General features: G+C 30.3%; 1 protein-coding gene across 1 annotated transcript; it reads right to left on the bottom strand.

Annotated features, from left to right (window-relative positions):
- Positions 1–1,784: 1,784 nt before the first annotated feature.
- sau (Golgi phosphoprotein 3 homolog sauron) lies at positions 1,785–13,686 on the bottom strand. The gene is made up of 3 exons (XM_043052176.3): positions 13,272–13,686; positions 9,190–9,436; positions 1,785–2,513 (listed from the first exon to the last, which is right to left on the bottom strand). The coding sequence occupies exons 1-3, from the start codon at positions 13,458–13,460 to the stop codon at positions 2,089–2,091; spliced, it is 861 nt and encodes a 286-aa protein (XP_042908110.1). The 5' UTR covers positions 13,461–13,686; the 3' UTR covers positions 1,785–2,088.
- Positions 13,687–13,786: the final 100 nt, after the last annotated feature.

Raw genomic sequence — 13,786 nt, 5'->3', positions numbered from 1 at the left:
ACCTTTCAGGGCTTTTGATGAATGAAATGAAAATCGAAAATAAACATCTTTAAGCACTTTTTAAAAATGCTACGCATCCTGCAGTATTGGAGAGTCACAGAAAGCCTGAAAAACTTCTGCCACAGGTCTGACTAAAAACCAAAAATTCTAATTGCTTTAAAGTTTTGAGAAAAATTCCATAGGAGTTCCAAAAATTATCAAGCGCTTTTTCTCCTAGTCTAATAAAGCACCCCACTTATTTTCCACCTTTTTTGAAAGGTACTGTGCTGTCAAATAATACTCTATCATCAAAAGTTTACTAAGTACAAAAAGATTTTAAAACAAATGAAATTCAAAAATTTAATCTGAAAACCAAGATGGCAAAGGTAGATGCCTCTTAAAATATAGATCTTTTTGACATCAGATTTTAGACAAAACACAAATATCATTAATAATATGTTAGAAAAAAAAAATCAAATAATGTTATACTTTAGTACTGAAATGAGAGAATAAACAAAATGAGAGAAACTGTGAAACCATTATTTTTCAATATTGCAGAACTAGTATGTGATTACCAGACAAGGTTAACTTAAAAAAAAGAGAGAAGGAAAAAATAAATCTTCCTTTCGGAAAACTATAGCTTTTGTCCCGAACAATTTCACCACTTTCGTAATAGCAAATGATAATTTTTCTTGAAAATAGAATATTTCAAAAACCTAAAAGACTCATAAAAAAACTATAAAATTCAAACTCAAATTATGAACCAAAATTTAAAATTAAGAACTCTAAAAAACATTTCCATAAGTAAAAACCTTTATTAGAATTTAAAAAACCCATATCAATCCTGTTAAAAAGTAAACCCTGAAACGATGATGGTGTGAAAATAGTTGTATGAATTCAGTGTGTGAAATCATTTATACAATAGCAAAATTATAATAATGCAGAACATACATGAACAAAACAAAAATTCTAATACTTCACTATACTTAAGCAGTTATTTATATGCAACTTTAGTGTAACATAAACATTTTGTATTATTTATATTGTTCCGAGTTATTCATTTTCATAAATGGAGTACATGGTAAATGACACAACTCAATTCTTTTCAAAAGTTATTACTCAGTTTTACTGTGTCAAGCTCCAAAATGACATAGTAAAAGCAAATTAAAAAATATATATAATTACAAGACTAATCATGTTTTTACGAATTGATGGTCAATTAAAATAATCTTAAAATCAATCTTGAATAACTTATAATACTCATTTTGTACATACCTCACAATTGAGATGTTTCGAGTTCGGCCACTACCACTCTGTGAGCGTAATAAAAAATGGGATTTTTTTCACTCAACAAAAGGAAAAAAAATTTCAACACATCTTTTAACTATGCTTTAAGAAAAAATTATCCAAGCTAAAACATTTTTTAAAGAAGTTTATATAACAACATATCTAAAAAATACTAATAAAAAAAATGAAAGCAATTAAATGTCAGTTAAAAAATACCCACAGCAAAGTAAAATAACAAATTATGGTCCCACTTAAAAGAAAAAGATAATAATTAAAAAAAAACAAACCAAAGTTTATTTAGAAATAATACATAGGACATCAGAAATATTCCTAACACAAAAAAATAAACTTTCTGGAAGTTTTATTTCTAGGTCCAAACAAATAAAATCTTATCAAAAACTTTTCGTTGCATGCCTAAAGATTTTTTTTTCCAAAGAATTTTAGATATCTTTTCAATATAAATTAATTCATGTTCCAAATATTAATCTAATACCAGTTAGAAATAAGCAATAATCAAAAGCAAGTTAAAATATTTTATTAACACAATTCAACTATACTTGTTTTATAAAAATTCAAATTTTTAATATCGAAGACAAGAAACCCGTTTGACAAAGAAGAAAAAGAAAAATCACATTGCATTATAAGAACTGCAAGAACAGATTATTATTTGAAAAGATTCCACCTGAATTTAATAGACAGTCTCCCCCTCCTCTCCCAAAAAAAAAATGTCCAGGAGCGGGAGGAGGAAGAAAACAAACTATTATTAATGCAAGTTTTTTTTCATTCAAATGTACAATATATATAATTTTATATAATGCTACCTCATTTTACAAAAGCTGCAAACACAGCCCACATTGCCTCATTGGCATTCGCTTTCATACTTTCCGCCTCGACGTCCAGTTCGAGTAATTCTCGGACTCTCTTCATGGCCACCTCGTAGTCGTCGTCAGAGAGGGGGGCAAAAGCATTCTCTAAGACGTCAGAGGAATGAGCGAGAATAATAAGCGATAGAATGCGCTTGTCCATTCTGTGTGGGTCATTGATCCATTTGCTCAGTACTGCATCCTGGACTTTCTTCACAAGTTTGGTTTTTGTGGAAGAGTCCGTCAGAGGATGAGTCGTCATGTCGAATAGTAGGAAGTTCTGTTTTTCAGTTGTTAGGACACCTTTCTCAACCAAGTTTTTAGCAAGCCTCTCCCGAACATTTCTTAACTGATATCGGAGTTTTAGAGGATTCCAAGTCTCACCTGAAATGTTTTCTTTTATTAAATGAATGCACATGTCATAAAGCATCTAACTCGCAACATTTCAAAATCACAAAATATATATATAACAAGGTGCATAGTCAAATCTTTCAACAAAAATATTAATAAGCACCTTTCAAGTACTTTTTAAGCACTCAAAAAATATTTTTAAGCACTATATACGCTAATAAAATGCAAAATAATTTTCAAAGACTTAACATAATCATGACAAATAACTAGTTTCTGACAAAAAACTCTTTTCCTGATTATATTAGCATAAGAAGATCTAAAGATTTTTTGGTTTGATTTGAGAGGGTTAAAAATGAAGCCTGAGTTTCAGAATATGTTGTAAAATGCAGAAGAGTTGCACATGAGAGTGGTAGAGTCTTACTGAACCCAACTCAATAAACGCACATGTGGGCTCACAAATATTTAATCAAGCATATAAAATGATCGCATAGGCTACGAACCGACGATACACCGAAATGGATTGTGGTGGAATGAATTGTGAAAACGATGAATAGAACAATGTGAAAACCACGCTTTTTCATAATACATGGCGAAAATCGACATGGTAAAGAAAAAAAATCTAATTTTCGAAAAAGGAATATTAAGCGCATTTAAAGAAACGAATATCGAAAATAAGCACCTTTAAGCACTTTTTAAAAACGTTACGCACCATGTATAAGGTCAGAGGTGATTGTGACACAAAGTGAAAAATTCTGAAAATTTTATGAACAAAAAACTTGATAACATGATATCAATTTATATATTATTCATATTTAATATAATTTATTGAATTAGGATTTATTATTACCAGTAAAGAATATCACACTTTTGTAGTAACTAATTTAAGAAAAAATTTAGTTAAATTCTTACAGGAATCGGGATATTGGATTTCAAAATTGTGGGAATATGAATTGCAAATACTGTATTTAAGAAACTAAAAATACAAATCGCAATATTTAATTTTTGAATCGCGACACACGATTTTTAGATCCCGTGAATACGAGTAGTGACATTGGACTTTAAACTTGTCTGAATATGAATTGCGATGTACGATTTTAAAATCAAAGAATACGATTCAACGATTCACAATGAATGACTTTTAAATCAGGTAAATACAAAAATCGATGTTAGATATTAAAATCACAGGAATATGAATCGCGAGATTAGAGGATTACAGTGCAGTTTCAATCATTAAAAACTATGAAAATCCCACAAATCAAAATTTCAGAAGAGTCACGTGTATGAAAACGTCTCATTAACATGATTTAGTAAAGGTTTCAATTTTAGATTGAAGAAATTAATTCTTACAAATTTTAAATAGTGAAAATTTCGTCGGATTATAAGTTTTGATTCGTGGAAGTCCGCAAATGAATGGTCTTGAGGTATGCAGAATTCTGCAAAAAAATCACATGCCCTGCTATTAGTTTCTAGATCTAGAGGGATGATACGAAAAACCTAGATTTCTGGGATACACCCGGGATACAATCACTCCTATAAGGTTGTCAAAGTTCTGGATAGAATGGTAAATAATATGATAATTTTTTAAAAAAATTTTTTACTGTGGTTTGTGCTTTTTACTATGGCGGTGGATCTTACATCAGATCCCTTTTATATTAAGAATTTTCTTGTGGTCGGCGGCAACTTGGAGCTTATCTGACACATGTCAGATTAAGAGGATAAGCAACTACAACACAACTATGACATGATTTTCATTATGTTTCTGTACTAGTTTGGTTTTCATTGGTGAAATTTTTATCACAGTTTTTACAGAACAGAGAAGAGTCTGCTTTTCACAGTCCTGTCCATAGCTAGATTTCATAGAAGTTTTATTTTAGCGATACAATAATATCGAGAAATTAGCAATTAACTACTCTAAAATATTAATAGCAATTCCTGAAGATATCTTTTATCCAAGAAATAATCCAGTTTAATGATCAGACAAACATTAAGCACACTTTACAAGTTGGTTATCAAAACATTCATTATATATGTGGGAGATAGTCAGCAGTGGTCTCCGGAATGCATGTGACTAAGAATTAGAGTGTTCTATGGTATAAAGTAAGAGTTAATTATAAATTCGGGAGTTTCCCTTCAGGACTTCCCCTTCTGGTCTGGCTGGCGCCTCTCAATGTCAAGAGGATGATGCAACTTCCTTTAATATTACAAGATGACGCAATGTTCACAGTTATTACACTATAATACTATAACAACAGCTCCAAACTCCACACATATATATATAGGTACATATATCAAATATAACTGCAGTTCTTAAAAATACTAAAACTAAAACTCAGCGGCGCGACAGCCCATAGAGGGCCAAGGCCTACTGTGCCTATCTCAGTTTTCTTGACCTTGGGCTCTGGAGTGCAGGAGCAGATGTTCCGGTCAGGTGGTCAGTCGAATGCGGAACCCCCAGTGTTTAGTTCCCAAGCATGCTTGGTACTCATTTATCGACCCACTGAAGGGATGAAAGGCTGAGTCAACCTTGCCCGGCCTGAGGATCGATCCAGGGACCTGTGGCACGACAGCACGAAGCGCTACTGCTCAGCCACCGGGCATTCTTAAAAATACTAATTTGACATAATTTAATACTGAATCATATATAATTCAGCTAAAATAAACAAAAATCTTTATGCAGTAATGAACAGTTATAATCAACCATTAATTGCAAAATTATTAACCTCATTCAAGATTTTCATAAAGTAGAAACAGAATCATCCTAAAAAATATTTATTGCATGCGATTCTAAAAAATATTAAATGTATTCAATCCTAAAAATATTTATTATTATGGTGCATAATTATTATTTATACAGTAGTATTTATTATTACTATACTCATTCAAGTTTCAAGTATTTATTAAGACGAAGGTTAAAAAATTAACAAAAATATGAGTAGTAAAAACAGCAGTTCTAAAAACATTCACTGTTAAGTAGTAAAACAAATAAAATGAAATATATAAGTAACTGTTAACCATAGTAATTGGTCCTAACTGTCTTTCTCATTATCTATAAAAATATTTGTTTATATTGTATATATATATACATATATATTTTTATATAACAGTGAAACCTCCTGTTATGGACACTCCTGCATAATGGGCGCCTCTCAATATAGACATATTTTTAATTCCCCGGGTATCTTCTATGAAGAAACCATTATGCACATTTTCCGCAAAGTAGATACTCCCGTAACCGGACAGTCATTTTGGCCATGAAACATTATTTTCTATCTCTTCAAACCGGACGCTACTTTTTCTAAATTTGAAAAAAAAAAAAAAATAATATTTCTGCTTTAAATTGCAAGGGGAAAATAATACACCTTTTCGCCATTTTTAAAACGCGTACATTTTTTGCCTTATCCATAACTAAAAATATTTTTAAGCTATTTCACCACTGAAGAATCAATCTTTCTCCTTTCACCTTGCCTTATCTTCTTTGCTAAGAAAGGAGAAAAAATTATACTGCTCTCCTGACATAATTCGGACAGCAGCATCTTTTGATCTTTTCATCTGGACCACACAGGTTATGAGACCACTCAAGATGAAATGACATCTTAAATGCTATCAACACTTCTTCTTTAATTTTCTTATCAATTTAAAGACGGTACTTAACACAGCTGGGGTAAAAAAGAGAACAGAAATATAATCATTGCTGAGTTCATAATATGAGACACTTATTCAGACACTTCATAGCTGAGCAATTGTGAATAATCAACTCCATAGGTCCTCGTGACTTAACTGTGAAGCATGGGAGGTTTACTTTCAAGAAGGTATTAACTATGTTCCCTATCAAATGATAGGTAGGTATAAGGGGATGTAAACCTAATAACTGAAACTTACGGAGGACTGAAACCTATTCGGTATCATATGTCTGACTTGAGTATCTATGCTAATAGGAAAATTATATTCATTTATCTGTAGCTACATCTAGAATTATGTATTTATATCAAACTTCCTTATATATTCTATTTTACCTTTCTTGAAGTTTAAATAAATATCCTTTTAGATAGTCATTGCAAATTATTTAATTATTTCTACATCTTGAAAATATTCCAAAAACAATTAACAGTGTCAAACTTCGTTATTAGAGTACACAGTGTTTTCATCTCAGAAAAAAAATGAGTGAGAATTTCTCACCCTTTCTCAAAAACAGGGTGAGATTTCAAAAAGTTAAGTGAGATTTCAAAAATTAAAAAAAAAAACACACACACAAAGAGATTTGAAAAAAAAAATAATAATTTCTTAAATTATAATGCATTTTTAACATCGTCTAATTTTTAAAGCATTGAATATTTTTGCTGCATCATCCTATGGAAAATGTTCTACATCTACTTTTTCATCAGCTGTTCTCATTAGGTTGCTCAAATGCGTATTTGTTTCGTTTTGATCGTTTCAACCCACATTTGTTTCATTTTCATTTGTTCGTTTCGGAGTAGAAGATATTGGCTTTACAAGGTATTTGTCCATCTTACATTAACGAGCAAAAAATTTGAACCTCTTACATGAAGAAACCTTACCTACGGTAAACACATGGCTGCAGAGAAATGCGTTCCGAAAGAGGTTCCGTGGTTCTGAAGGATGGTGTTCTGTTGTTCTTAAAAGGTTCTGAACAATACTGGTAAATAGGGAAGCTAGATAATGGGGCAGATGTTGAAAATAATAAAAGATCCAGGAAGAAAAGTGAAACGGATTTTATTCTAAATGGCGCGAATGAGAAATTTTTTTCAAAATGCGAGAAATTCACGAATTTTGAAATTGGTTTATAGAATGCGCATTTCTAGCGATAATAATTTTTTAATGCAAGAATATAAAAAAATATGCGAGATTCTCGCGTTCTCGCGCTGTAGTGAAAACACTGGTACACTTCCCGCAAGCGGACAACTCTCATAAACGGACAATTTTTTCGGTCCCAAGAATGTCCGCTTAACAGAGGTTTTACAGTATATATATTTTTTTAGTGCTCCTAACACTATTGTATTGATGATATATTCTGATTTGGCTATATTGATACAATATTAGAAAGCACACCTTTTTGCGAATATAATCATGTGAGGTGATGAAAAGATTATATCTCATATATTCCAGATTTATATTAATTTTTTTCTCCTTTTTTCTTTCAGATTTTCATCATTATTATTTCTCTTTTTCCCTTTTTTTATTGTTCTGTAATATTTTCCATGTTTTCTATATATTCATGTTTCACCTATAATGGACAACGTAGTGGCCGACTGCATGCACTGACTGACAACAAGTGCATGGAATTGTCAGTGTTATCAGACAAGTAACATTGAGTAAAATAACTGCAAGCATCAATGCTGGATGACATGAAATGGACAGTGCGACGTTATTCAGCTGTAATGGGATAAGGCGTAAGACAAACTTAAATGCCTTTACTAACAGCATGACATCACATCCAGCATCTCTTTTGGAGTGTGAGTGACCATATTGATTTTTATATCCGTCATTGAACAGCTGACCCAATTTTCGGTTTACGACTACTAATGTTCAACTCCGTAGCCTTGTAATTTTAAACCCAATTCAGAAGACAAGGAAACACCTGGATCAGTACCCCCAGAGGTATTGATTTGTTATGGAAACATGGAAAAAGAATATTAAATACGACAATTAGGAGGGGGGGAAATAAAATATTTTAACTTTTGACTTTTTTACGTCTAGGTACAATATTTAAACATAAATTCAAATAGTAATCATTATAAATATGAATTCTATAAAATGTAACATACATAACAATAAATTAGATAATAAATTCGCTTAGATACTTTCTATACTGGTAATCATATACTCATATTACTGAATGAAGAGACATAAAATTTTATAACTAATTTGTAATAAATATTCTAAACTAAATATTAATAATGTTTTAATAATAAATAAAACTGTCACATTGTGAATAAGGTCGGTATATAAAAAAATATCAATGGAAATATCAAAGATGAGAAGAAAAAAAGTAATAAACCTCCAATCAATATTATTATTGATATTTAAACACTAATTAATTTCATGCAATTATTCCGAAAATTATTATTAGAGTAAAAGAACAGATCAAAACAAATAAAATTGCCAATGAACAACATTAATAACATCAACAAAAAAATTAATTAATGTCATCCATCAGACAAACAAAAACACTATTAATATTAAAAAAAAAAAATTTCAAATGATTCTTGACAATGACAATGATTCTTATAGAATTTGTAATTTAGTTAAAATTTTTAGCCTAAACTTTTACAATTGCAAAATTAATTATGAATATATGAGGAAAAATATATAGAAATTTACCAGTCATAAATGATTTTTATTTGTAGTGACAATTTTTGAAAATATTTTCTCACCATACTTTTTGTGTTGATTTTTTAATATAATTTCTAATTTTCACAAATTATGTGTACATTTTCACAAAATAGGTACCACTTAAGAAAAAAAAACCTAGACAGACTTTTGCAAATATAATAGTTACCTAAATTATTATTATTTGGAATAAACCCAAAATAATTCACTTGCAGTAGTTAAAATTTTTGATAATGGAATAAAATAGCATTTTGGAAAGCATGAAATTTCAAAATGCATCAGTGACTAAAGATAATTCAAGGAAGGAGTGGAATTTTCAAAGAGTGCATTTGATACAGTAACATGAAACCAATATACCCACCACTTAGATAATCAATCCAACTTTGTAAAGTTTCAGGAGGTTCCGTTTCTTTAACATGTTTTAATGCTTCGTCTAGTAAGACATCACCAGTTGGAGAATCGTTTTTAACCAACACCTTCCTCATAAGCAAACTGCGGCGTCTCATGCCAGCTTTCTCCAATTCTACTCTACCTCTAAGAGCTAACTCTACTAGGATACATCCACGCAATCCAGATGATATGGAATCATTCCAAAATGATGTGTAACCCTAGAATAATTATTCGAATTTAGTAAATACATATTTGCAAGTAAATAAAAATGCATCCCGCATTATACTTATGTGCATAGCTGCCAACATGGATAGGAAAAAATCCAGTAGATTTTATGAAATAATATAAATTTCATGATAATTGTTGCAAAATATACTAAAGATTTTACTCATAGGGAATTTTAGGGATTTTCATAGTCCTCATAATAGAAAATATGCAATATTTTCCAGTTATGATTTCACATTAAATGATCTTGAAATATTGTGTATTATGTTTATGCAGGCCAAAAACTCCCTGTGTAGTAAATGGTGGCTGGTGCATATCAAACCTGTCAGGGTCACAAAGTTTTCCAATCTCCCATTACAAATCTATACCTCCAGGGATACTGAATTGGAGATTGATCATTCTCTGGTTTAGATCAAAATTACAATCTGTGGTTGATAATGGATAATTTAAGTAAAAATTTGATTTGGTGCAATTGGAAATAGAGAGAAAATTAAAAAAAAACATTCATTTATTTAATCACATTAAGTACATCCAAGCAACAATGTTCAATCTCTTCCAAAACAAAACCCAGTGTCGTTTTGTTTTTAAAAAAATTAAAATATAAAATAAACTTCTCATGTGAATATTTTCTTTTCTTTTTTGACATTGTTGTAGCATGTTTTTCTCATTTCATTATTTATATAATGATGTCAGCCTCGATTTTTATTCTTAAAATTCCTGATGTACATCACTGCAATGATTATAAATATAAAAAAATTATAGCGTTAAACTTCGTTATTAGTGTGTATCCTTCCAAATGGCCGACAACATGTTGAGAGCGCATGCTAACTTCCATCGTGAAGTTCGACATTCATAATGTAGATACTTCAGAAGCTACGAAGATTTTATGTTATGTATTTCAATAATTGTAACAACCTTAGAGCAAAGCTGTACATGTTTGACAAGTTTAAAATCTTTTCGGCCCCTTAGCGATCGTAATTGGGATGACAAATCACTATCAGAAATATCCCTCTTTCATGTGTATAAAAATTATTTTTTGAGTTTTAAACCTGCAATCAAAAATAGGATAATAATACAATTTAGAATAAAAGGATTATGTGAAATAATCATCCTCTAATTTTGTTCAGTCATTTTTTTTTGTGAAGAATCTCTTTCTGAAACTGTTTTTTGAGAAGAGTCTTATGCTGAATTCAGGTTTTTTATAAAAGATTTTATTTTGGATCCAGATTTTTTAAAGGGTGTATTAGAATTTAGTGAAGGGGAAGAATATTTCCATATTATGATAATTTAGAAATATTTCCGTATTATGATCTGGGGTTGGAGTCCTGTTAACTTCAGGGCAGCACCCCGCGAGAAACCAAAAAAACATCACAGAAATGGATCAAGCCGAAGAGTAGTACTCCAACAAGCACATATTTTTTTTTTTAAATTTCAAGTTTTTGACATTTCAGAAGTAAAAACAATGCTTATGCAAGTAAATACCGTCCAAAATTCAGTTTCTTACATGTAAAGGCAGACAAAAAAAAATGTAACAAAATTTTCATTACATTTAACAATTAATTTCGCTATTATGTACAATGTAAAATTATATAGGAACATGTAATCAAATATAAATAATTAAAAATATATTTAAAATTTTTTTTTTTACCATACATATTTTATTTTGTTATTGATATCCACTTAGTATCTATATTTTTTGCAATACACCTGGTTACCAGTATATGTCTTTAAAAATTTATCGAAAATTTGTAATAAAAAATCAAATTAATTGAAGAGCCACTGGTATTATATTTAATTTTAAAATTTTTATTAAATTTATCTTATTTGACCGAGAAAACTCCTTGTCAGTTTCACCACTTAAGCTTTCAAAACGCATGGGCTCAGGCTTGAACTCTAAGGTGCTTTGCAATTAATTGCTAGAAACTTCATTTTACTAGGATTGTAATTAAAAGAGTGTTTGACAAGTGTGTGATAAAGGGAAAGCGTCATTTGGGAAATAACTAAATGAGTAATCTGGAAGTTATGTTTCTAACAATATATCCCCCCCCCCTCAGCTGGGCCGGATTTCCCATTAGGCCATGGCCTGGGGCCCCCAATGATTAGGGGACCCCTTAAAATGGATTTTTTAAAAATAAATTTTAAAAAATTAAGAAAAACAATGATTTCTCAAATTTTTTAAAAATGTTCTGATTATTTTTTAATTCTAATTTAATAAAATAAAGATAAATTTAATTTATTATTATTTATTTTTCTTTTAAATATGCATTCTTAAATTAAAAAGATATATGAATACTTTTATATTTCAATAAATAAAAAATATACGAGAAAAAAATTTGAATGGCCTACGGCCCCGCGTACACTTAATCCGACCCTGCCCTTCAATATTGGGGCTTTGTTACAATATTACAACAGCAAAACAGTCAAAATTCCTTTTGTGGAATTAGATAAAACTTGTATTGTGGCAAGGTTTGAAGTATAGGAATCAGTTTTAAACTATCTCATCCTTTGCACTCTTTTGATGTTTCAGACTCCCACAGACTTCTGAAATGCGTCTCTACCATTTCTTGCAAGTTTCCGGCATATTTCAAAAAGAGCTTCCTAACTAGCCAAGTTAAGAAAAGGAAGTTGGTTTTAGGAAGCAATAATTAAGAAAATCCGTGATATATGGACTTAGTGCAAGTTAACATTTCTCTTCCAGGTGAGTTCTAAAAATTAACAACTGGATCGTCTCTGGATTACAAAAGTCTTATTAAATATATAGGAATTAAATTGAAAAACAATAAGGAAGCTGCCGAAAAAAAAGATTGGAAAACCACATGGATTTACCAAAAAATTTTTTATAAAAAATAGTGATTGTTAAAACTGGATGTTTTCATTTAGTAAGAAATTTTTACAAGAATAATTTAAATTTTTTTATAGAATCATTTTTTTTTCTCGGTTTATTTCTCTATTGTAGTCTGTCAGGTCAACTCTACACACGCCAAACTTGCCTTTTTTTATAAGAAAAACATGTAGAACTTTGCTTGAGAGGATGGTTAAAGGTAAAACTTTTGGGGACGTTTCCGTATCATGATCTGTTGCACCAACTGTAATCGCCAAGGCGTCAATTAGATTTTAAACTTGCAATTTAATCAAATTTTAAAAAAAAACATGTAGATGTTTACCCGAGGTTGGCTATGAGTTAAACCTTTAGAGTTGGTACTTTTCTCTGATGTTTTGTTTAGTTTCTTTCAGGTCGCTGCCAAGACTTTGCAATTATTCTGCAACTGACCACAATATGGAAATTCCCCTAAATCTTTCCAGTTAGACCCTTTTTTAAGATGTTTCTCCTAATTTTCACCAGAAGTTTACGAGATTTGACGATTATTCTGGACATGATTAGTACATAGAAATCTTCCTTTTTATAAAACCTGGACTGTTCTTTGATTACAAAAATGCTTGCACGCATAATTTTATATTTGTAAATGTTATAAACATTTATTTCAATTTAGCCTTTCTATATATTTTACATTTATAGAAATATATATTATATAGAATGCGGAAAACTTTTAACAAAAATATTTTTCGCAAAAACAAGTCCCGGAAGAACTCTTCAGGATTGATCCCAGAGTACGTTATACATGAAAGTGAATTATTTATTTGTTGAGTAGATGTGCCAAAAGATTAAAACGACTGCAGTTAGAAAAATTAAATTGTGAATAATGAACGAGCTAGTAAACTTTTAAACTGAATTACTTCTGCGTAAACATTGTGTATGTGCCAGTATGTTTATTTATAAACAAAGTGGAGTTATTTCTAATAATGACGTAATGATCATTACAGGCATACCTCTTTATCTTTTAAACCTAATAATAAAACTTCCTCCATCAACGTTAATCTTGTTTCTTTAGAATCTACATCTTCTTCTTCAGGTTCTTCAGTGAGAAGTTTTTCAGGCTCGTCATCATTATTTTCGTACCTATCGACGTTTTGAGAAACAGCATTTTTTCGCAAAACGAGCCCTTCTGTTCTATTCATTTTTTACAGTCCGATATTTATGAGTGAAGGCCAATCACTTGGAAATATTTATGTTATTGCACACTCAGTTTTATTTATATAGGTGATCCCATACATTCAAAATTTCCTAAATAATTTAGACAATAGAAAATTTGATATGGAGGTCAGCAAAGACTAAATTTTTTCTAAATCGGAAGTGATAACTATTATTTATTTATGACATTGCGCCATCTGTTTCCGGCTGCCTAGATCATACCGATGCATTATTTGTAAATAAAATATTTTGACAAGATATAAAGTTTTAAAAATCAGCAATACAAATAAAACGATCTGTATTTCTACTTGAA

The sequence above is a fragment of the Parasteatoda tepidariorum genome, chromosome 9 (assembly GCF_982258835.1).
Source record: "Parasteatoda tepidariorum strain Cologne lab strain chromosome 9, Ptep-v5.0, whole genome shotgun sequence".
Lineage (NCBI taxonomy): Eukaryota > Metazoa > Arthropoda > Arachnida > Araneae > Theridiidae > Parasteatoda > Parasteatoda tepidariorum.
The sequence above is the reverse complement of the archived record's forward strand: the minus strand, read 5'-3'. Positions and strand labels throughout refer to the sequence as shown.